General features: G+C 40.1%; 1 protein-coding gene across 17 annotated transcripts in view; it reads right to left on the minus strand.

The window, feature by feature from the left end:
• LOC124132318 (papilin-like) overlaps nt 1-25,539 on the minus strand; it is a 169,031-nt gene that overhangs the window by 6,647 nt on the left and 136,845 nt on the right. For all 17 annotated transcript variants that reach the window (XM_048403199.1, XM_048403208.1, XM_048403201.1 and 14 more), the window contains 2 exons: nt 4,940-5,068; nt 2,843-2,974 (listed from right to left, as the gene is read on the minus strand). In XM_048403199.1, coding sequence (XP_048259156.1) covers nt 2,843-2,974; nt 4,940-5,068 — 261 coding nt within the window. The remainder of the gene's footprint in view (nt 1-2,842; nt 2,975-4,939; nt 5,069-25,539) is intronic.

Consider the following 25,539-nt stretch of genomic DNA (forward strand, 5'->3'; position numbering starts at 1 on the left):
GTCACATCAGAACGACTTTTCGCAAATTTTGACTGACCAATGAAATGACTGACAAGAAATCGACATTAGCCAATCAGAAGGCAGCTTTCTCGAGCTTTACGACACTAGTTTCGAAACTTATTTTGACGTATTCTCAATTAAAAAATTAAAACTGATAAGAAGAACATTCTGGAATGGTTTATAGATGGCCTAGATTGTAATGGATATAATCATAAAACCCGTAACTGTCGTTCAGGATACCACGTGTTAAATATTTCGTGGTTGCATGATTAGAAAACACATTCCGACTGTCACTTTCATAATCTGGTAATCGACGCTCTGATTGGTTGGATGAAAGGACGTTCTGACTTGACCTGTAATGGGATGTCCTCAGATCTTTGTTTAGCGGTAGCGAGAACTAAGATCTGATTTTAATGAGATTGACTGTCATTTTAAAGGCTTTTTAGGTGGGTAATTACCATAAGTGTGTCAATATTTTTTTTAATCCAGCATACTATGTATTTAAGACCTAAAAAGTATGAAAATCACAAATTTTCCATGGTTTATTTTCACAACCAACAAATAAATTAAAGTAAGTCTGTCATGAATTGTAATGCTTCTATAAACAAGTAGACATCATTTTCTACCAAGTCAAGGCTTTTCAAGCTATTTTGGTGATTGTCAAGGATTTTCAAGGTTGAATCTTAAAATCAAGGCTTTTCAAGAGGGACCTCAAAATTCAAGGTCTTTTTATGTCTGTATGAACCTTGGGTTAGTTCTGTTGAGTGAGTGAGTGAGTGAGTGAGTTAAAATTTAACGTCACATCGGCAATATTACAGCCATATCGTGATGAGTAAAGTTCTGTTGAAGAAGTGGTTGTTGGTACAGGTGCTACAGACATGTACCCCAGGTACTTTTCGGTATACAGAAATGTACCCTGTCCAAAATCAGAATACAGGGGTGAGTCCATTCGGCAGTCTGCTTAACAGGCTTTTTGAATGCCAAACCGCGGTAAAACCCAGCATGGCAGTATGCATTCACCTACATGTCTCCGAAAATGGGAGAGTTTCTTCATTTTCTGAACCAGAATTGTCATACTGTTGTGTGAGATCCCTTCCAGGATGCACAAACGAGCATATACACAGTGCTGTACGTTCTGTACTGTAAGACCAGAAAACACAACATGGTCCACAATCAGCACGGCAAACAAAACAACAAAATGAACCATTTTTGTTTTGAGGAATATGGACTCATCCTCCGTTTTGGTACCAAGTGCCAATCTGTATTCTGATATGGTTAATCATGGTACATTTCTGTATATCAAAAAGTACATGGGATACTTACCGTATTCGACATAATAAGCGCCAAGGCGCTCTTAAAATTAGAAATAGGGGGCTCTTATTAGAATATGATTTTGGTGGAGAAAAAAAACCAGAGTTGAAATATTGTAAATTTCATGGTTTAAGCTGACAGCCTGAAATGATACAAAAGAAAAGTCTGTGCGTATTATACACGACAGATATATTTTTCCAGAATTTAATTGCCCGTAATTAAGGGTGTATATAACGCACAAGTGTGTATTATACACGAAAAAATAAGTCTTGTGTACATTGATCAATCGGAAGGGTGCTTATTTGGATTGTTCACCAGCCAATATATTAGCAAATATCGCCGTGGGTGCTTACTAGAGCGGGGCACTTATTACGTCGAATATGGTATCTGTAGTACTCGAGCCGACAATGACTCCTTCAGCGTTAGTTTTGATGATTCAGATTGCTTCACACTTCATGTGTGTTAGTATAGTGATAAATACAGCCATTTGTCATACAAGTAGTGGAATAGATTTCCAAACATGATATTTCATAAACATTATTCGTGAAAGATGCATGTTTATTCTGCAGAGCATGCATGTCGTTGAACTTTGTAATTGATCTTTTTGGACTTGCATACTGAGTGCTGTTGTCTATTGATATTGTTTCTTGGGGAAGTGATTGTATCACTCTGGCTCAAATGGTGGCATTGTCAGTGTTTAGTATCTGTTGGAGGATCATTGCTGACTATCATCTGACATATCATTAGCTCAGTCAGCCAAAGAATTATTGATTAATGACTTCATGCGAGATAGTTATCATGCTGTCACCTTTTGATTACATGTGTTAGATGTAGCATTCACTCATCACTTGTAGCCAGGTTTAAAATGATAGAAATCCTAGGAATCGACTCAGATTTTACGGTCTCTGATATAATATTTTACTTATTTCGCAGCTATATACAGCTATTTACAGCCACATGCCGGGCAGTGACACTGCTGATAATCTCCCATGTAGAGAAGCTTAATCAAATATGGATCATGCATGGTATCAGAAAAAAATGTAGTTATCTTTCCACACCTGACTTATCCCTATGGAAACAAAACACATCAGTTCGTTTTCTTTGCAATAAATTTCAATTGTGTTAGGACCTGTCATTTATCTCAGAGAAAGATGGGTCAGAAGGAATCAGGGAGGGTCACAAAAAATAATACCCATATTTGGGGTCATGAAAAAAATGGACATTTTCTAGTAAAATATATCGCTTTTACATTTTTTCTTTTCATGGAGGGTCATGAAAATTACAAGCACATGGGGAAAGTCACCAAAAAAATGACAAACATTACTAAAGGGTAATTATTTTCAGTACATTACTGGATTAAAACCTCCGACCCACCCCCTCCCTTAATAAATGACTGGTCCCTTGCCTCTTAATGTATAGCGAAACACAGGCTGAGCTTGAAGCTATGTTTTAAGCTGTGGCTGTATCAAGTGATGAGTGCATGATGAAATGGATGAGAGATGTCAGCTGAGCATGCAGGCTGTGTCTCTACCTGTGCTTTGACAGCCATCTTCATCTGAGTTGTCTCCGCAATCATCGTGTCCATCACACCGCTGAGAGTCCGCCACACATTTCCGGATACTACTACACATAGATTGGCCTGTCCCGCACTGCTTGTTGGCGTCTTCCATGGAAAACAAGACGTCATGTGACTGAGCGTGTGTATGTGTGTGTAGCGGCCATAACATTTCCGAGTCTCGTGATGGGATTCGAACCATGGACCTACTGATCAGAGGTCGGACGCCTTGTCCGCATGACCAAAGAGGTTAACCCCGTCAGCAAGCTGACAAGGTAAGAATGTCATCTGTGGGATGACTCCACGCCCTGCTACATATTCCCCCGTAAACAGAAGGCACGTCCCAGGCCACATAGTAGGGTACTGTGGCTTATTTGGCTCAAATTTAATATGAACGTGCTCAGCCCCACGTTGGGCCCCAATGTAGCGGCCATAATTTCCGAGTCCTGTGATGGGATTCGAACCATGGACCTTCTGATCAGAGGTCGGACGCCTTGTCCACATGACCAAGGAGGTTAACTCCGTCAGCAAGCTGACAAGGTAAGGATGTCATCTGTGGGATGACTCCACACCCTGCTTATGTGCATGTGCAAGTGCGTGTGCATGTGCATGTGCAAGTGCGTGTACATCTGGGTGTGCGAATGTGTTGGTGTGTAAGTTTGTTGCTTAATGACGCACTCAGCAATATTCCAGCTATATGACAGTGGCTGTTTATATTTGAGTCGAGACCAGACAATCCAGTGATTGATATTGTGAGCAGTGATCCATGGAATCTGGGAATGATGACACGCACACCTCCCGATGCATTCAGTCACTTCCTACAACCAGTACTGGGTTACTGGGGACCTATTCTAACCCGGAATCCCACGGGGAGACAAGCATAGGTTACTGGGGACCTATTCTAACCCGGAATCCCCACTGGGTTTATGTGACTATTTAATCATTAATTTGGAAATTTTCAAAAGTTTCAATAAGATCCACAGCTAGACATGTGTGCAAGCACATCACAGTGACTCCCTGCGAACTGTAGTTACAACCAGGCGCAACATGTCTCATGATAATCTAGCTCTTAGGTTTTTGCCGAACTAGGCTGGAATTTCCAGGCACCATCGTAGCGCCACTAGTGGCTATTACAACCAATCAGATTCCATCTCTCATATCACATGCATTCGCTTCAAACAAAATGGTGGCACCAAGTCAAATCGTTATGATCGATAATCAAGCTCTATATTGTAATAAAATGGGTCTTACCCCGCAAAGTGAATCAGATCACTTGAGCACATAATTAATGACATAATAAAACACAAAATTTCTGTCAGAGCCCAGTTGGCGGTACACATGTTTTGCAAATCCTGCAGTCAATTGAAATCTGCCTGTTGAAATCATTATGCGATTTTGATTGGACTATGCATAGACTCGCATATGCATAAAATGTAACTCCAGAATTCCAGCCTAGTTCAGCAAGGGTGGAAACTGGATGCAGAGCTCCAGATAAGATTTTGGTGTTGTGGGTATTTTACCCATGCATTTTAAAAGCATTGGGTATCAGTAATTCTATCTGGGTATTCAAATTTCTGTTATCCACTAGTTTTTACACATGTGGGTATTTAAGTTGAATATTTAAAATCACTATTCATCTAGTCCCTGCAAACTGGTGTCGTGTGGGTTTCGAGAGCTTTATAGGACTCAAAAATACGATACTTCCACAAGAAAGTGTGATGGCAAATGATCATGACTGTCATCGTGGAGTTTGGCAAGCTTGACGGAATGTCCATTAATAATTTCAAAATAAGTTGCTGATTTGCTACTAGGGTTACTTCACAATATTTTGATGATACGCACAAGTTTTATTTTTGTAGCGTATCTGTAATGTTCGTTGCGTATTTGATAGGCTTGGATTTTATTTTACGGTTTATTTCTGCATTTCTGATGCGTATTTTACGCAGATACGCAGCTTATCTGGAGCTCTGTGGATGTTAAGAGTCAGTTAACGCCCTTGCCTCGGGAGGATGTTCGTTTCACGAGAGGCTTACAAGTTATCAGTCAACCCTCGTACCATGTTTCACCACCTACCTATTGTCTGACACTGCTCTTCATCAGAATTGTCCCCACAGTCATTGAAGCCATCACACAGCCGAGTGTCGGGGATACACTTCTCGATGTTCCGACACCGGGAACTGCCCGGGCTGCACGGGGCGCCGCCTGAAGCAAGAAGTTATGGAATTGGTCATGAAGCAGTCTCTGACTTCAGCCCCTGCCCAAAGCCTGAGTTTAGCAATACTCTGTTTTATTAAACCCAGCTAGTAATAGTTTAATAATAACATCAAAATCAACACTAAATGATGGATAAAACAAACAAAACAAAACACATTAAATCATCCTGACAGCCAAAATCAGGCTAGTAGACTCAAAATATATCTGTAACGGACTAGTATATGCATAAATATGTGCATATGTTTATGTTCCAGTCTATATGTGACGATCAAGGTTAGAGTTGATCTTCAGCAACCCTTGCTTCTCGTAAGAGGCAACTAATGGGATCGGGTGGTCAGGCTCACTGACTTGGTTAATGCATGTCATTGTAACCCAATTGTGTAGATCAGTGCTCATGATGTCAATCACTGGATTGTCTGGTCCAGACTTGATTATTTACAGACTGCCATCATATAGGTGGAATATTGCTGAGTGTGATTAAGCAACAAACAAACAAATTATTTGTGTATGAGCCAGTATAGTGCATTGCATATTGGTTCATTCAATCTGCAGTCATATCACAGAATGTTCACAAAAATTCATTTAAATACCTGCTCTCCTCAATTTTAAAAATGTTGATTCTGTCTTATTCAAAGAACTTCTTTTTTATTAAACTTGTTGTTTGCAGATTATTTGATACTGAAAAAAGTACATTCTACATTTCAGCTCCAAATGTCTTTAATAAGTTTGATCATAGTTACAACATTCAAGTCCTCAGCAAAGCTTTCAAAAAAGTATGACAGACATGTGGAGGACAATTCCAAATTTGATGCATCAGTGTTGACTTGCATTTGCATGAGTTTGTGACCAACAAGGCAGGATATGCTCATCTTGTCACAAACACCTGGTATCATCACAATTTGATAGTTATTCATAAAACACATGCTCATGATACAGCATGAATCATACAATCGACCCTGCTTCTAGCAAAGATTTCTTATGAATGTGGAAAGTTTCTTGTCGCTTTTATTTAATCCTACAACGAAACAAACCAAGTGGGACCAGTTGCAGCTAGATCAGAACATTCTCCTTGAATACTCCATAAACCCTCGATAATGAGGTCTTTCTTAGGCGGTGGTATGAATAAATAACATCTTCTTAATTAAAATGAAACGAAAACAGAATGCATTGTCAAACAGCTGTAATTGTCCCTGTGGTGGATAATGGAAATCTAAGTAATTATATACTTTATCATAGAGCTTGGCAGTGGCTGTAAAATCTTGCTACACTTGCAGATCATTGCAGCTATACTGCTCATCTCAGCTAGCAGTCATTCATAAGACAAGTTAATCAGTCTTGGCTGTTTATAAAGAAACCATTGCTGCCAGTTTATAAATGAGTCAGTCATGGAATCATGTTGTATTATTCTTCATTTGAGTAAATTAAAGACAAGGTATTCAGTTTGTATGTCTGAGTATTACAAATGTAGCACTATATACGAAAGGCACACATGATAAACATTCCCCTCTGGGAAAGGAAAATACATATTTGACAACCTTTGAACCCGGTGGTAAACAAACATGAGATATTTGATAGGTGCATGCCAGGGAAACCTATACCTCCCTGTTTATTTTGAGACATAAACAAAACTTACTGCAGGTACAATCTGTTAATGTGAAATGGGCATTCTAAGAGGAGTATTCGCTTTTACAAAATGGTTTTGTTAATTTTCAATGTTACCAATGAATAGTCAGTATATAATCAGTCTGAGCATTAAACCTAAAAATGCTATGGTGAATATTAAAAACGAAAAATACAAAGTTCCTTTAGTTTGAAGGAAATTCATTTTGGAGAATTTGAAAATGTCATGAATAGTAATTAATGTAATGTACGTACAGGGAACCAGACAATCCAGTGATTGATATCACAAGCAACAATCCACGCCACTGGGGTTTGTTCTAATACAGATCTCTTTGAGACAGAAACATCACTCTGAGTTATATGCCTTCCAATTCAAATACCTTTCAAGATATTTAGGGGTTAAAAAATATGTTGGTTGGTTGGTTTGTTGTTTTACGCCGCACTCAGCAATATTCCAGCTATATGACGGCAGTCTGTAAATAATCGAGTCTGGACCAGACAATCCAGTGATTAATATCATGAGCATCGATCCACGCAATTGGGATCGATGACATGCATCAACCAAGTCAGCGACCACCCGATCCCATTAGTCTCCTCTTATGACATGTATAGTGGCCTTTTACGGCAAGCATGGGTTGCTGAAGACCTATTCTACCCCGGATCTTTACGGGTATAAAAAATGTGTATGTCCATGACCACTGACTCATGAGATCACACATTTGCCTCACCAAAATAAATCAGCAATAAATCCAATGACTTGCAAACTGTATTTGCCATGGATCTTTTTGTTTATATTCCATGAGTGAGTGAGTGAGTTGGGTTTGACACCGCTTTTAACATTATTCCGATATATCACGGCGTGTCAGTTTAATGTGGGAGGAACGTCCGAAGTGATGCAGGTCTCAGACGTTTACCACTTCGGTGAAACCCACGAGCACGGGTATGGTGCTGACAAACCTAGAAACATAATCAGGGTGAACCGGGATTCGAACCCACAATCATAGGTTTCTGGCATGTCCAGGGGATGCAACTCTGCACAGCAAATTGCGGCGCCTTAGATGACTGGGCCACCCGTGCCCCCTATATTCCACGAAGACTTGTGACTGACAACTGACACCAGTGATGGATATTATGAATATCGCCATCAGTTCATTCACAATTCCTCAAACCATTTTATTATCGTGTGATTGACAGTATTTTCTCTAAGACAAACTACAGAGTTGTAATATTGTGAAATTGTTTGAATGCTCAGGAGAGTCAAATTTAGGAATCAACATGACACGGAAAAAGAAATAATTAGCCCCATAGTTTCTTGTGAATGATATGCAACTCCCAATTACAGGACATGATTATTTACAGTGTTATTTCTTGCTACGCTAGGTATTTTGTATATGCAGGGATCTCTACTACCGTGTGTGTTTTTCACATATAAAACGGTGTATATACGTTAGCCCCGGTGAATCAGTTAAACATATCCTACATACGGCAATAACTCAAATGATGTTGATGTTAATGATACATTTATTCGTTCCCTGACCGCTAGGGTTTGTTTAATAATTAATAACAGTAATTATCATTTGAGTTATTACATACGGTAATGACTCAAATGATGTTGATGTTAGTGATACATTTATTCGTTCCCTGACCGCTGAGGTTTGTTTCAAAGCATCAATAGCCGTAAGCTGATCATGGTTGCAGTAAATACTGGTGAGTTGGTGCGATCAGATGCTTAGATAACACACAGTTTTGCCAAAATTAATGTAAACAACAGTGAATAAACTTAATAGAAAAAAAGAATAAAAAAATAAAGCAGGAAAAACACTGAATAGTTTTAGTAACCTGTGTAACAGGACTTCAGGACAGACTTGTTGACATGCCATTTCTGGTGTAAGTGTCAGCGGTGATGTTTCTTTTTTATGGAACAAAATAAAGAGGCATTGTCATGTGTATGACATGTACCCCTTTCCACACAACTGTATTTGTTTTGTGGAAAAATAGGTTATTATACACATTAAACTACAGTTCTTGTCTTTTTATTTAATGTTTTATGTTGAAATATAGAGCCAGATTACATAATATAAGCACTATTTTTTTAAATTTTGATATGAAAAATGAATACATTATTTTACTTAATTAGTTCTACTTTCTAAATTAAATGACCCTTAGCCGGTGAAATTTCAGAGAGGACAGAAAAAGGATTTACCAGTGCCTCAAGTATGATTTATTTAGCTTTAACTGACCACAAAACTGGCCTGACTTCCATATATCTTTGACTTACCAAGAAAACTTTCTGTAAATCCATGATGTATGGACACACATTTATTTTGACACCCCACCCCCCACCCACCCACACACCCCCACCCACACACCCCATTGTGGTTCCTTCAACAAATTACATGTATCTCCCACATCCACATACACATACACACTTTCTCAGACTGTCTGTGTCCTCTAACGTCAGGAACTCTGGCAGTGTCAGATATGTTTTCTTACAATCATGACATGCTTGTAGAGAAACAATTTGTACATGTCACTTTACTTGCACTGTCTTCATTTTTTAAAATCAACAATATACATTTTTCATCCAATTTGGAGAGATTTAATGTTAAGACCGAAATACCAGATGCGAGAGACATAATTGTAGAAAAACAATTTGTACATGTCATTGTCTTCATTTTTTTCAATCAACAATATACATTTTTCATCCAAATTGGAGGGATGCTTTTGGAAGATTTAATGTGAAGACTGAAATACCAGATGTGAGGTAGCAGGCATCACAAGATGCCGAAAACATCTAGTTGAGTGCATGAAATATTATATATTGAACTAGAACGAGGTCAAGACACTGAGAAACAACGCAGAATAATACACCTAGTTTATCACTTTAAATGCTGAAACAAGCTCTTTAGCATATAAGTTTCATGCACACATGGTGAAAAAATATATAAAACACTGTCGATAGTGCCAGTTAAACTGTGTGAACCATCAGCACTGGGATACCGTATTCGACGTTATAAGCGTCCAGGGCGCTCTCAAAATTAGACATAGGGGACTCTTATTAGAATATAATTTTGGTGAGAAAAAAAACCAGAGTTGAAAGATCGTAAATTTCGTGGTTTATGCTGACAGCCTGAAATGATACAAAAGAAAAGTCTGTGCGTATTATACACGACAGATATATTTTCCAGAATTTAATTGCCAATAATTAAGGATGCATATAACACATGAGTGCATATTAAACACAAATAAATAAGTGTACATTGATCAATCAGAAGGGGTGCTAATTGGGATTGTTCACTATCTAATATATTAGCAAATATTGCTTATTAGAGCAGGGTGCTTATTGCGTTGAATACAGTAATTGCATCAGCTGAAATGTGAGGGTCGCATGCAGTTCAGAGTCGACATTATTCACATACATGCATGTTCTTACACACAATCCCAGTGTCTCAGCACAATTACAGTCATGTTTCACCAATTATCTTAATCTTAAACAATGAAATTAATCCGTAAGTTTCCATTACTCCTCCCTTCACAGCTCATGACTCATCGTTCAAATGATGAAAAGATGGAAGCTTCTTGTGCATGCATGGCGTTAAAGTTGGGCAATTATGTAAAATATCAGAGCTTAGTAAAAAGCCAATGGTCCAGAACTAGCCCACTGAGATCCTATTTTATGGTGTTCTGTCCCAAGCAGACCGTAGTTGCCCCTCTCCACATGGGGAGGGTAGAGAAATTGATGTGATACTGTTGAAACGGATGACCGTCTGTCCTGCAGACAATCGGGCAGGTGAGACTCCCACACCTGGCTGAGGTGAGCGCTTGAGGTCAACCTTGACTGGACATACGCTGACCTTTCTCTGCCCACTCACAGCAATGTTTCTGCCTAGTAATGACCAATTTTCTCCTTCATTGAATTAGCCCTATTTCTAGTCTTAAAGCTTAGGGTGTTTTTTTTACAAGCACCTCTATTCCTGATCCACTCTTTTGTTTGTCACATCAAGCAAATAATAGCATTCTGTGAAGGAATCCGAGCCTGTTGATAGCTACTTGTAGCTGTAGAACTGATTTTATCATAGCATTTTTCACTTTCAGCGAACAACTGCTGTCTATCGGGAACCAGATCCAGATTCTCACAACACTATGTGGTGCTAAATAAATGCTGAGCTCTTAACAATGAATTAGTTTCCCAGCCAAATTACAAGGGAAGGTGCTGAATGAAATCTTTACGACTCTTCCTCAGCTAACTGCCTGTTTGACACCTGTGACCTCAACCTGGGGTCATGGGGTTCGCAAATTCCTGTTATTCCTTTGAAAGCTTATACAGCAATCTGCAAACAATTTCAATGCAACAAATTTTATGTACATCTAACACGTTGCAATTTTGCACCAAACATGTCTTTTTCATGATTCTTGAAAATTGGACATGTAATTAAGTCATGATTCTTTAAGATTTCAACACCGTCTGTATATTTACCCAGACATCATGCTTCAAGTATACTTCATTGTAAAACATGGCTTTAGCATTTTGAATTCGTTGCTATTTTTTGCAACTGAATTAGAGAACACATTAAATATAGGGAACGCACACGGAGATGAGAACATGAGCGTATTGCATGATGTTCCTGCATTGTTTGATGCAATAAATTCCTGAAATACTGGCAATTTTTTTTTTTATACAAGTCATAACTGATGTAGTAAATTCGGTAAAGAAATCTAAATTAAGCCTGAGTATTTACAATATTTTTAGTCATTTCAAAACTGACACTTACTGCATGGATTATTTAACAGAGTATTTGATATAGAATAATAGGAACTCAACTGTATTTGGGTAAAGAGGTCATGACTCCCAAGTTTAGAAAAAGCATCACTGATGGCTTTACCACAAGTTGCTGCTGGTAGCGAACATTGGACGCGGTGCCGTATTTGTAACACTGTAAACATCATTAGCAATTGACCCTGCTAATGACACATGAAATGATCAACTAAATGTAGTTTAAAATTCCCTTCATCTAATGCGCTGTGACATTCGCAAAGCTTGACCGCAGCCTACTGCACGCAACATGTCGTGCCATCACAGGTAAAGCCGGCCAGCATGGATTTAGCGAAGCTGTTTTGTTGACAAGGAAACTGACAAGTTGCAAATCCTTCAAGTTGTTGATTTTGACATATTTTCCTCTCCATTATCTCAGTGTTGAATTCCTGTTCCAATGTTAGGGGATCTTCCTTCAAAGGCCGATTACTTGGCCACAGACTGCCCTGATACCATCTCCCGTACCTAACAACCTTGCATCATACTTCAGCATCTTGCCTGTTAAAAAACTGCCCATCAGCAGGACTTGGCAGCTGCTCCATTTATTCCTCTTAACAGTAATTAGTTGCACATTCACTCAAACAGACTAATTATCATTGATGACAATAAAGCTCGCCATGCTTCTGTTAACATGCAGCACTTCATTTCTTACCAAAAGGTTTGAGTTACTCATATTTCATCTTCTAAGTGTATTGAATTTGGTGAATGTTTTCTCATACATGTGTTTGAACTTCACCTTCCATTATCATATGAATCAGAGACCGTGTACCGATATATGGTCTCTGTATGGATATAGTCCTTACGCTCCATTGTAGGCCATTTGTTCGCACCAGGTCTAAATACCGTATTCGACATAATAAGCGCCCAGGGCACTCTCAAAATTAGGGGGCTCTTATTAGAATAAAATTTTGGTGAAAAAAAGGAGTTAAAAGATCGTAAATTTCGTGGTTTATGCTGACAGCATGAAATGATACAAAAGAAAAGTCTGTGCGTATTAGACACGGCAGATATATATTTCCAGAATTTAATTGCCCATGGTATGGGGTGCATATAACACACAAGTGGGTATTATACACAAATAAATATATTAGCAAATATCGCTGTGGGCGCTTATTACAGCGGGGCGCTTATTACGTCGAATACGGTAGTTGCTTTCTCGTGAAAATGACCCCCAGTTTGAAGTGGTAGAAACTAACAATTTTAGTCCACTAGTCCTTATATGGCAAAACCCTTAAAAATGGCAGATTTCTGCGTGTCTTTATGATACCGTAACTATTGGTCAGTTTGGCAAGGACAACAATACTAGAGCCAGTTTCTACTGCTGGTTGATCTACTCATTGTGGGACAGTGGGGTAGCCTAGTAGTTAAAGCTTTAGCTCTTCACGCCAAAGACCCTGGTTCAAATCCCCACATGGGTACAATGTGTGAAGCCCAATTTTGGTGTCCCTTGCTATGATATTGCTTAAACATTGCCAAAAGTAGCATAAAACCATACTCACTCACTTATTGCAAACAAGTGTTAGTTTTCTTATTTAAAACCAAAAATCCTATATTTTCCAAATTGGTTACCCCTGAGTATTATACAGAAGTAGGAATTTAACAACCCAAATGTTGTCAAATGTATAAACTGTGTTGTCATATCCTACAGTGTAAAGGTTTCCACACAATGCATGATGACATGACAACTGTCTACCACAGGTATAATTATCGTCAATATTTGATACCACTAATTACTCATTCTCTATTTCGGTAGATGGCTCATCGTGCAAGGGCCAGTGAATGGAATTAACCCTTTCTGTCTAAGTCCATGTCAGAAAAACATCATTTATTCATATCAATGGGAAAGGTCAAATCAATGGAATTAACCCTTTCTGTCTAAGTCCATGTCAGAAAAACATCATTTATTTATATCAATGGGAAAGGTCAAATCAATGGAGGCTCACAAGTTAAGCATGCGATGTCTTCTTTCGCCTGAGAGCGGAAAGACATTGCATGCTCCACGAGACCGTTTCAGTCCTCCAACCTCATTCCCAGGATCCGTATCACATAGTAATAGAACATCCTCATCATATTATAATAGAGGGGCCACGGGTGACCCAGTTGTCTAAGGTGCCGTGTTTCGCTGTGCAGAGTTGCGTCCCTTCGAAACCTATGATTGTGGGTTCGAATCCCGGTTTGCCCTGATTATGTTTCTAGGTGTGTCAGCACCATACCCGTGCTCGTGGGTTTCACTGAAGTGGTAAACGTCTGAGTCCTGCATCACTTCGGGCTTTCCACCCAAATTAAGCTGACATGCCGTGATATAACTGGAATACTGTTAAAAGCGGCGTTAAACCCAACTCACTCACTCACTATTGTAATAGAACATCCATGTCATGTAGAAATAGACACAATGTAGGCTCAAATCTTAGTAGTTGTTACATCATTTTTACTGTGCACAATAAGCTTGTGCTTAATTGTGCCTGTGAATGTTCAAGCAACTTTCAAGCAAACTCTCCACATCTAATCATTCGTTAAAGTTTAAAACAAGCAGTCCACATCAGGCCACACAGGTCATTAAGGACTAGCTGACTCTGCTGTAAATGAAACTTTCAAGTTATGTCAACATTCAACACTTTCCCATATAAGATATGTAATTTTTTTGGTTAATAAAATGTACACAAAGTTGTGCAAGGCATGAGTGTTATTATTCAAAATATGCTTATTTCAAACCTCTGCACTCTTTGCATCTAGGGGGCAAGGGTGGCCCAGTTGTCTAAGATGCCGCGATTCGCTGTGCAGAGTTGCGTACGTACCTTAGGCACGCCAGAAACCTAGGATTGTGGGTTCAAATCCTAGTTCGCCCCGATTATGTTTCTAGGTTTGTCAGCACCATACCCGTGCTCGTGGGTTTCACCGAAGTGGTAAACGTCTGAGACCTGCATTACTTCAGGCTTTCCTCCCACGTTAAGCTGACACGTTGCGATATAACTGGAATACTGTTAAAAGCGGTGTTAAACCCAACTCACTCACTCACTCACTCACTCAGTCACTCAGTGCATCTGACTTGAACTAAAATTAAAGTTCTCTTTGACATCTTTATTGTATTCTTCAAGGATTTATCCCATTTGACAAGCCCATCACGACACATGACGATGAGGTCATCTTATCATTTATGAAAACAACTTTCAAGATCTGCAGCAATGAGACTGAATAAATGATAGCCATCTTACGACTGGAATCTGAGCATTTCTTCAAAGAGATGACTGTAACATCATTCCGATTTCTATTATGATACGCCACACAGGCTCTGCCAGTCACCCTTTTCATGGGGCAATGTCCCCACATTGTAGCGCTGTGTCCCAGCCCTGTGAAGACCCTGCCACTTGCAGGCCAATCATCGAATGCCCCAGGCCCACCTTTACCACAGCGATGAGGCCTGCTGGGGCCTATTATAACACTCAGTTGACAGCCCTCAATGATGCGCCCAGGTAAACCAACTGTCAGCTGACAAAACTTGGCCCCGAAATGGAGTCGGCATGGTGCCAGTATTGTTAGGAACATACGAGGGGAATAGGATCCCAGGAGAAGGGATGAACAGTGCTGCCTTTGTGTCAACAATACGAAGAAGGGACCCTTGCTCAGTTTTGTGAATGAGGGAAATATATTAAACAGAAAATCCTCCTGGAGGTTAATGTAGTCAATCTCATGGGCAAGTAACCATCTCATGGCATGGGTTTCCTTTCACAAGTAATATCATCCACTCTGGTGGGACACGTTTGTTCAGTCGTAACAGTCACATTGAAATATACAAGTGCCCATTTCACCTCCATTGAAACCTACCAGACAGTGACACTTTGATGGCAGCATCACAACAAGGCAAGCATATAAATGAATCCATGCTCATTCAGGTTTATTGCAAGATGTCACATCTAACATGCATCACTTGCTAATGGAACTACAGGCAGGATATCTTGAAGGATATTTATTACATTAAATTGAGTGAAGAAGGTGTGATATATTGAACTGCATTCATGTCCTGTCATAAAAACAGTGGCTTTTATAGATGCCTTTTGTCGTCATTTCTTTACTGAACATTGGGATGATCAGTTAACCTTGCATCAAAAGGGGTTACCTACATCGAATATCCAACAATAAGCTGTCCATATGCCACCATCTTAATTGTCATACTTGTCTAGCTTTTCATTCTGCTGTAACATATGAAGTTATACGAGACAATGGAGAATGTATATTCATGACCTCTATCAGGCCACTTTAATGTGTTCTTGCCCATGCATGAGTTGCCAAATATTGCGTCTTTTGACAAAATAAAACATGGTTCAAATAGATACTGGCTAATGGGTATAAGACTTCACAGCAAATGTAAATGTGAAACATCTGAAGGCCAGAAAATAACCAGTCTCAACCATCTGCCAAGTCTGCACTGAACATGTGTCGGAACATGTGTTGAACATATTAATTACGCTGATCGAAAAAGTGAAAACACGTTTTTCCATTCAGTCATGTGAATAAACTAATGGATGCTTTCTGAAAAATTCTGCCTACCTTTCATTTGTGGTCTTGTACATAACATGAAAAGTGTATAGATCATATAAAAAAGTAGAAAAGTTTCAACATCTGTTTTCTGTTTGAAACAAATTATCCAAATATAATTTATAATTACAAAAGAAATACAAAAGAATAAACATTCATAACAGTAGGCCATGGTTGCCGCTTCTATTATATGATTGGTTGGTTGGTTGGTTGTTTAACGCCGCAATCAGCAATATTCCAGTTATATGACGGCAGTATGTAAATAATCGAGTCTGGACCAGACAATCCAGTGATTAATATCATGAGCATCGATCCAAGCAATTGGGATCTATGACATGCATCAACCAAGTGGGCGAGCCTGACTACCCGATCCCGTTAGTCGCCTCTTACAGCAAGCATGTGTTGCTGAAGACCTATTCTACCCAAGATCTTCATGGGTTCTATTATATGAAGAATATGGTGAGGTGAGGTGAAATGGGGTATAACATCACGTCCAAGATTATTGCACTTATATAGCGACATGCATGCACGTGTATGTGTGTCTGGCTGCTTGTACTAGTCCGGACTGATGCCGATTTATAGTGCTAGCACACTGAGATACCATGCCGCAGTTTAACATGAACACCCCACTCAGACACAGTATACTGATTCCGAGTCGACCAGTCCTTGTTTTAGCCCCTTAATGCCGAGCGCCAGACAGGGTAACAACAAGTACCATCTTTTAACGTCTTTTGGTATGACGCGGATGGGGATCGAACCCCGCACCTTCCGCTCTCCGGGCGGACGCTCTACCATTAGACCACGGAGGTGGTCTGAAGAATATGGCAATTGGCTGCTGTCGGCAGCATTATTGCTGATGTTACTTGCTAATGAGCCCATCCGTCACACACAGGGTGAAGACAGCACAATGCTTTAACATCAAGGAGTTCACTTCAAGGTGATGCCTTCCCAGGACACATTTCTTTTTCCGATACAGTAGTACATGTTTATATAATAAACACAGATAAAAAAGTATTACGAGTCATGGCATGTTCTTTTCATAGTCGGAGAGAAGCCGTGTAGTAGATTTAAGGGATTATAGAATGGTTGAGTATTTGAGTAGACCATGGATGGGTATAAATAATTTGTTATTCGTTGACTTGACATACTTCATCATGAATTCTAAGAGAAAACAAATCGCTTACGATGCTGCTTTCAAGCTTAAGGTGGGCATGCGTTAATAAATGGCTCAGAACTTGAAATATGTTCTTATATTATTACTTCATAAATTTTATTTTTTACGGGCACAAATTTGGTGTCGCAGCATGTAAACACAAAATGGCGACATGTGCTGGAGTTACACACGCGACTAATCATCGTAGAAAAAAACAACGCAAGATAAACATATTTTTATTGTATATATAAGGTTTGTGCTTCATTCCCGGTCGCTTTATACACAGAGTATAGGATTTTGGGTGGATTTTGAAGGCGTGTACAGGGGGGTCGTCTTATACGTGGGGTCACCTTATACACAGCGATATACGGTATCCATTTTGTGACAACAAAGGTTTGTTTCAAGGCACCAAAGACAGTAATCTGATCGTGGCTGCTGTAAGCAATGGTAGATTGGGGTGATCTGCCATAAACACATTTTCAGTTCTAATTTCAATCTAAGAAAATGGACATGAGTAACGAACTACAAATATAAATTATTGTTACTCCCTTAGAGTTTGCTTCAGCCAAGTTTTAATGCATATAAAAAATGATGGGACTCTCACCTCACATTTTTTAAATATTTTTATGAAAATCTAATCATAAATTTATTGTGGATTCTTGTGATTAGAATATTGTACATTCTGCTAATTGTATGTAAGTAATAGTCCACTGGTATTGACCTCTCGGAGTGCCTGGTGCAGCCCGACATCTATATCCCCTGTCCGTCCACACCAATCAGTCTTCCCAACGACTGTCATACCAGACTCGCCTTTGATCTTTCACTTGACAATCTTCAATGATTTAGTTTTCTTATTTGTTGTCAGATTTGACACTTGCCCGGAGATTTAATTGCCAAATATTTGTGTTGTGGCGTGAGTGGTAGAGCTTGGCCGGTCAGGCTTGTCACAGGATGGGCCATGCTCCTGTCTCGCCTGCGATGTTTATAGCAATGTGAGCAGGTGAAAGAAAACATGCTATACATGCTGTGGGGAGAAGTTATTATCTACTGTATTTTCAAATGTATACTGACCATGCAATTTTTCAAAGCATTTAATGTAATATTTTCATACAAAGTAGACACAATTTATGGATAACAACTTCTTTAATACTGTAAAAAGCGACATTTCGGTATAGATTCTTATACCGTTGTCAAGTCTTGCTTGACAACGGTATAAGGATCTATACCGAAAGCAAGTCTTGCTTGACAACGGTATAAGGATCTTTACCGAAAGCAAGTCTTGCTTGACAATGGTATAAGGATCTATGCCGAAAGCAAGTCTTGCTTGACAACGGTATAAGGATCTATGCCGAAAGCAAGTCTTGCTTGACAACGGTATAAGGACCTATACCGAAAGCAAGTCTTGCTTGACAGTGGTATAAGGATCTATACCGAAAGCAAGTCTTGCTTGACAACGGTATAAGGATCTATACCGAAAGCAAGTCTTGCTTGACAACGGTATAAGGACCTATACCGAAAGCAAGTCTTGCTTGACAGTGGTATAAGGATCTATACCGAAAGCAAGTCTTGCTTGACAACGGTATAAGGACCTATACCGAAATGTCACTTTTTACAGTATTAAAGAAGTTGTTATCTTTAAATTATGTCTACTTTGTTATCCGCCAACTTCTAAGTAATGCCTATCAAACAATTAATATTTTCATAGTATAGACTACCTTTTAGTCAAACACAGATTCTTGTTTCTCTGGTCCCACCTTTGACTAACAAATAGTCCCTAAAATACTGTTAAATAATATAAAAACGACAAAACCCCTTCTATAGTCACCAGAAATTTCTGCTAAATGCAGAGTTGATTGTACAATTCTGACTATCATGATCATGTGATTATGAATCACTATCAAATAGTGATGATACCAGGTGTTCGTGAAATGGTGAGCCTATCCTGTCCCACCGGTGGCACTCATCACACACACATGCAAAGGAAAGTCAATTGCTCACCTTAAAAAACGTGGGAACGTATGGTACAAGTCAAAATAGACATCAGCCATAATTTTTGTAACTCTGAAAAATAATTCTGTAAAGGAAACCTTGAGTATTAGGGAACCCTCAAGTCTCCAGAACTGAAAAGGAGATGCGAGTGGAATGGCACCCCCATGTTCTATTTAACATATGCTCTGAGGTGTGTAAGGGAGACTAGCAAGTCCCGAGTGCACCATGAAAAACACCTACAACAACTTTCATTCTGAGTCAATAAACTTTTTTAAAATGTTTCTCGTATGTGTCTCCTAAACTTCCCCGTGTTCCAGCATCAAGCCCATGGATGAACAGTTACAGTTATGTAGGGCTGGGATGGGTAACTCGGGTACCCGGGTCGGGTGGGTACTGAGTAGGACCTGGGTACCCACAGGACTACCCGGACCCGTGGTTAGTCATGTGATATACTGTTTAATGGCATAAATTATCTAGAACTCTATGGTTACACTACAAGTCACTAATGTTCACATTTCTTTCTGACTATGCACCCTTTCCTTCTGACTTTTCATATGGTTGAATAAAGACATAACTTAATTCAACTTCAGTGTATGGATGACCAGATTGTTTAATACACATTCTGCCAGGGCTATTCTAAAAATGTTCCCAATCGGACATTTGTAGACATCTCCTGAGACCTACAGTGGGTACCCAGATAGGGTCGGGCAATAGGGGGGTGGGTACCCAGGCATTAAATTTTGTACTCTTCCCAGCCCAGCACTGAGGGTACATAATTTCTTTGCAAACAAAAAATTCCATCCTGTACTTTAAACTTCTTGTATTTCAGCACTACATGACATTTTGACCTTATCACACACACACACACCACTCAAAAGAACTTAAGGACACCTGATTCTTTCTTATAACTATAGTTAAGCTGTTATGGCATGATAATAACTATGTAATATTGAAGAATCAGGTGATCCTTAACTTCTTGTGAGTAGTATATGTTGGTGCTTGTTCATTCAGGTACCTGCCAAACAGAAGCAGCATATCATACAGCATCTAATTTCTACCTTGAGCCTCTTATGATACTTGTCAAGGAGACAAACAGGCTGTATTAATGATGTACGCCATCAGTACTGACATTTGTACATGATACTTCACGGAAACCTGTTTCTCCTCACAGCTGCCTAGGGTTTTCCTCCGTCTCCTACAATATCGGGAGGATTTGCCCCTGGTTAGGCTAACCACTCCGCTATGTATTAGCTTGTAGTGACAGCCTCCCTAAAATGAAAAAGCCTAACCCTGGATCATGGCCACATAATAAACATGAAATCTGATCTGGAATCTAATCCTGAGCATGAAAGGGGCTATTCATTCTTCTTCATTCACAACCCTCTGTACTAGAATATGTGACTTCCTGGTGGATAGCGGGAATACCAGTCTCCACTACCCTCTGTACTAGCCCATGTGACTTCCCAGTGGATAGTGAGAATACCAGTCTCCACTACCCTCTGTACTAGCCCATGTGACTTCCCGGTGGATAGCGGGAATACCAGTCTCCACTACCCTCTGTACTAGCCCATGTGACTTCCCAGTGGATAGCGGGAATACCAGTCTCCACTACCCTCTGTACTAGCCCATGTGACTTCCCGGTGGATAGCGGGAATACCAGTCTCCACTACCCTCTGTACTAGCCTATGTGACTTCCCGGTGGATAGCAGGAATACCAGTCTCCACTACCCTCTGTACTAGCCCATGTGACTTCCCAGTGGATAGCGGGAATACCAGTCTCCACTACCCTCTGTACTAGCCTATGTGACTTCCCAGTGGATAGCGGGAATACCAGTCTCCACTACCCTCTGTACTAGCCTATGTGACTTCCCAGTGGATAGCGGGAATACCAGTCTCCACTACCCTCTGTACTAGCCCATGTGACTTCCCAGTGGATAGCGGGAATACCAGTCTCCACTACCCTGTACAGTGCAACCCTGAAATTCCTTTGGCCCCTACCCTGAATCATGTTTGTTAATTTCTCCCTGTAAGGTGCAACCCTGAAATTCCTTTGGCCCCTACCCTGAATCATGTTTGTTAATTTCTCCCTGTAAGGTGCAACTCTGGGAAATTCCTTTGGCCCCTACCCTGAATCATGTTTGTTAATTTTTCCCTGTAAGGTGCAACTCTAGGGAATTCCTTTGGCCCCTACCCTGTATCATGTTTGTTAATTTCTCCCTGTAAGGTGCAACTCTGGGAAATTCCTTTGGCCCCTACCCTGTATCATGTTTGTTAATTTCTCCCTGTAAGGTGCAACTCTAGGGAATTCCTTTGGCCCCTACCCTGTATCATGTTTGTTAATTTCTCCCTGTAAGGTGCAACTCTGGGAAATTCCTTTGGCCCCTACCCTGTATCATGTTTGTTAATTTCTCCCTGTAAGGTGCAACTCTAGGGAATTCCTTTGGCCCCTACCCTGAATCAAGTTTGTTAATTTCTCCCTGTAAGGTGCAACCCTGGGGAATTTCTTGCCTGTATTCAAAGCTGTCTGATTCAATTCTAACAACTATTGTACACATTATCAATGACACGAACTGAATTTTTGAAGATAAAAGATTCCTGAAGCATGATAACTATATTTTAAAGAATGTGATGCGAATATAATTAAGAAAAATCGTCATATTTCGTCTATCTAATACATCAACTTGAAATATTCTAAAAAAACCCATTGTATTTAGAAGAATACTGTGAAGAGCAGCATTATACATTCCTGCAGCAATGTGTTGTAACAAATCTTGTTTCTGATAAAAGACTGTTACCCTCACATCATGCCAAGAACTGAGATCGGCCATAAATGAAAAACGTTCTAAGCAAAGTGATGAAGCCCTGCTACATGATCAAGAACCTGTTGAAGCAAGCTGCTTGTCGTGGCAGTGTTAGCTGCCTGCCCTTGTGATGCTCAGAAGCAAGGATGGAGCATCTGTGTCCATGGTATATAGTCTATATACTCTAAATGTTCATGGAAACGGCCTTCATCAAACCGTCTCCTGTCTTTGAACTTCAACCAAGTGGGAAAGTCATTATCCCACATTAACACACAGATATACCAGAATAGTGAGATGTACAAATATACCACTACTGATTACGCCAAACTGGTGTCCATGACCCCTTGCGTTTGTTAAAAGTATTCATCATCATGTATTATTTTGTACAATGCCTCCATGAATACAACTTGTACTGGAGAGGTATTAACATAAGCTTCCTTGGCTTGTTTCCCAATCCAGGTTCACTGAATAAAAATATGTTTTGAATCAAGTGAGTGAGATAGTGAGTTGGGTTTAACGCCACTTTTAACAGTATTCCAGTTATATCACGGCGTGTCAGCTTAATGTGTCAGGAACGCCCAAAGTGATGCTGGTCTCAGACGTTTACCACTTTGGTGAAACCCACGAGCATGTGTTTGGTGCTGACAAACCTAGAAGCATAATAAGGGCGAATTGGATTCGAAACCCACAATCATAGTTTTCTGGCATGTTAAGGTATGCATCTCTGAACAGCGAATTGTGGCACTGAATGTGGGAGGAACGCTCAATGCCGTGCAGGTATCGAATGTTTACCACGTCCAAAGTCGTGCAGGTATCGGATGTTTACCACATTGGTGAAACCACCAGGGCAGGTATGCTGCTGACAAAGTTAGAAACATATTTGAGGTGAACCAGAGAGTTCCACTAAAAAAGCCAAAGTACCTTTAACATACTCATTTTCAGTGTATCAACGATGGAAGAAGTGTTGCTCCAGAAATGTGTGTGAATTAGGGCTGGGACAGGTCCAAATTTACTACTGGCCGGGTACCCACCTCACTATTACCCGACCCTACCTGGGTACCCGCTGTTGGTCTCAAGAAATAGGTACAAATGTCTGATTGGGAATAGTTTGACCATAGCCATGGCAAAAGGTATTTAAAAACTCATATCAAACGATCTGGTCATGCATACACTGAAGTTGACTGGAGTTTTATGTCTATTCAATCATATAAAGTCAGAATGAATGCATGCATAGCCAGAAAGAAATGCGGACATTAGTCACTTATAGTGTAACCGTGGAAGTTCTAGATAATTTTTGCCATTAAACAATATATCACGTGACTAACCACAGGTCCGGGTAGTCCTTTGGGTATCCGGGTCCTACTCAGGAACCACCCGACCCGAGTACCCGAGTACCCGAGTTACCCGTCCCAGCCCTCGTGTGAATACTTCCTTACATCAACATAACAAGTTGTATGAGTTTGTTTACTGATTGTCGTCTTGTCCATACACACAAGCTGAGGGTGAGATGACAATAATACAGTGTTTGTACACCTGACATCTCACCGGCCTGCACTGGAAATACCCAAAAGAGCATATCCTCTGCTTCTGTGGTCAGTGAAAACAACAGCATTCTGACAGACAAATCTATGACTTCCTAATGAATTCTGTTCTCACCAAGATGCTCGTGCTGATGGCATTCCCACCTCATTGTCTGGAACAGGTTTGTTTGTGGTGGGTTATATAAACTCAAACCAGTGCACAGGCTCCGGTGAGGTGAAATATTACATAATATATTAATCGGAATTCTCAGTATTGATTTCCTTAATGAGATTCATGCTTTCATAGTTTTGTAGCATAAGAAGATAAACCCATAATGTTTTTAAACATGGATTCCATACCTGAATGTGTGAAGCTTCCATTTTGACAACAGGTTTCAAATCGAGTTAGAAACCCCAATTTGAAAACACTGATGGATGATCTCCATTTCGAAGAGAGAGAAAGAATATGGACTCTTTGGTACAAGGGGCATTGATATGTGGCAGTCTGATATTTCATCAGTTTTTACAGGCTGAAGTTGGAAATACCTGAAAGTGCACATACTACATATTAAGAGTCTGCATATGTTCTAATGGTCGGGTAGCCTAGTGGTTAAAGTGTTCGCTTGTCACGCCGAAGACCCGGGTTCGAGTCCCGACATGGGTACAATGTGTGAAGCCCATTTCTGGTGTTCCCCGCCGTGATATTGCTGGAATATTGCTAAAAGCGGCGTAAAATCAAACTCACTCACTCACACACTCCAACAGCGTGAGGGGCAGGGAACCTAGTGATTAACAGCTTTAGATTGGGTTTGTCTAATGTATTATGGTTAGAATATTGCTACAAGTGGCATAAGGCTAAGAGCTTAATTCTCAATCACTCTTGGAGATTTATCCAGACGTCATGGTCAGCCAAATCATCCAAGGAGCCACAGTTCGCTGTTCAGAGTTGCATCCTTTGGGCACGCCAGAAACCTATGATAGTGGGTTCGAATCTCAGTTCGACCCTATTATCCTTCTAGGTTTGTCAGCACCAAACACATGCACGTGGGTTTCACCAAAGAGGTAAACATCTGAGATACATATACCAACATTCATTCTGAGTCATTCTGAGACCTGCATCACTTTGGGCGTTCCTCACACATTAAGCTGACATGCTGTGATATTACTGGAATACTGTTTAAAGTCGTGTTAAACCCAATTCACTCTTTCATTCATGCAACCAGCCAGGCTTCCAGAAAACCTGTTTTTGACTGTTTATGTATTCACACCAGCAGACAACAATGTACATGGAAATTGTAAATGTACACAACATTTGCCCTCAAAAAGTAATCAAAAGGAACATTCTGCTTCACATAAACTATAAATAACACTTGTGACATGAATATTCAAAACAACAAATAAAAACCAAATTAAAAAGTCATCTACAAATCTATTTCGCCTAATTTTGTTTTGTAACCAGACCCAATTCTTTCTGAATTTAATGCTGACTCAGATAACTCCAGCTGGGATTTTGTTCCTACGCCATTGTTGAAGATAAAAGACAAGCTTAGCTTAGTGTCCTCCACAGCTGTGGGGGTGTAAGGTCTGGCGACACAGTGGAGACATACCCTGGACGTTGTGGGACACAGAACTGGGCGGAGCAGTGTCAAATCCATCGCTGGGGACACTGCTGTGTGGGAATACCATCCACACACACACCTATCCGATATCATTGTTGAATGAGCGGGAGGCACATCTCTAGGCCATTAATCCCAGGCATATCCCCGCACTGTGTAACAGACACTAAAATTACCTGTGTCTGTAAATTTGCTGTGTTTATTGTATTCTGAAGGTGTTTCTATGGATCAGCTTGTATTACTTAAACTGTTCGGCTGCTGTGATCAGTTCACCAGTCTTGTACATATAGCCCTGGATCTAACATCTACAGATCATCATCGCCCGGAGTCTGTCCTGTACATATAGCCCTGGATCTAACATCTACAGATCATCATTGCCCGGAGTCTGTCCTGTACATATAGCCCTGGATCTAA

Source organism: Haliotis rufescens, unplaced genomic scaffold (genome assembly GCF_023055435.1).
Source record: "Haliotis rufescens isolate VD_foot unplaced genomic scaffold, xgHalRufe1.0.p SCAF_3, whole genome shotgun sequence".
Taxonomy (NCBI): Eukaryota; Metazoa; Mollusca; class Gastropoda; order Lepetellida; family Haliotidae; genus Haliotis; species Haliotis rufescens.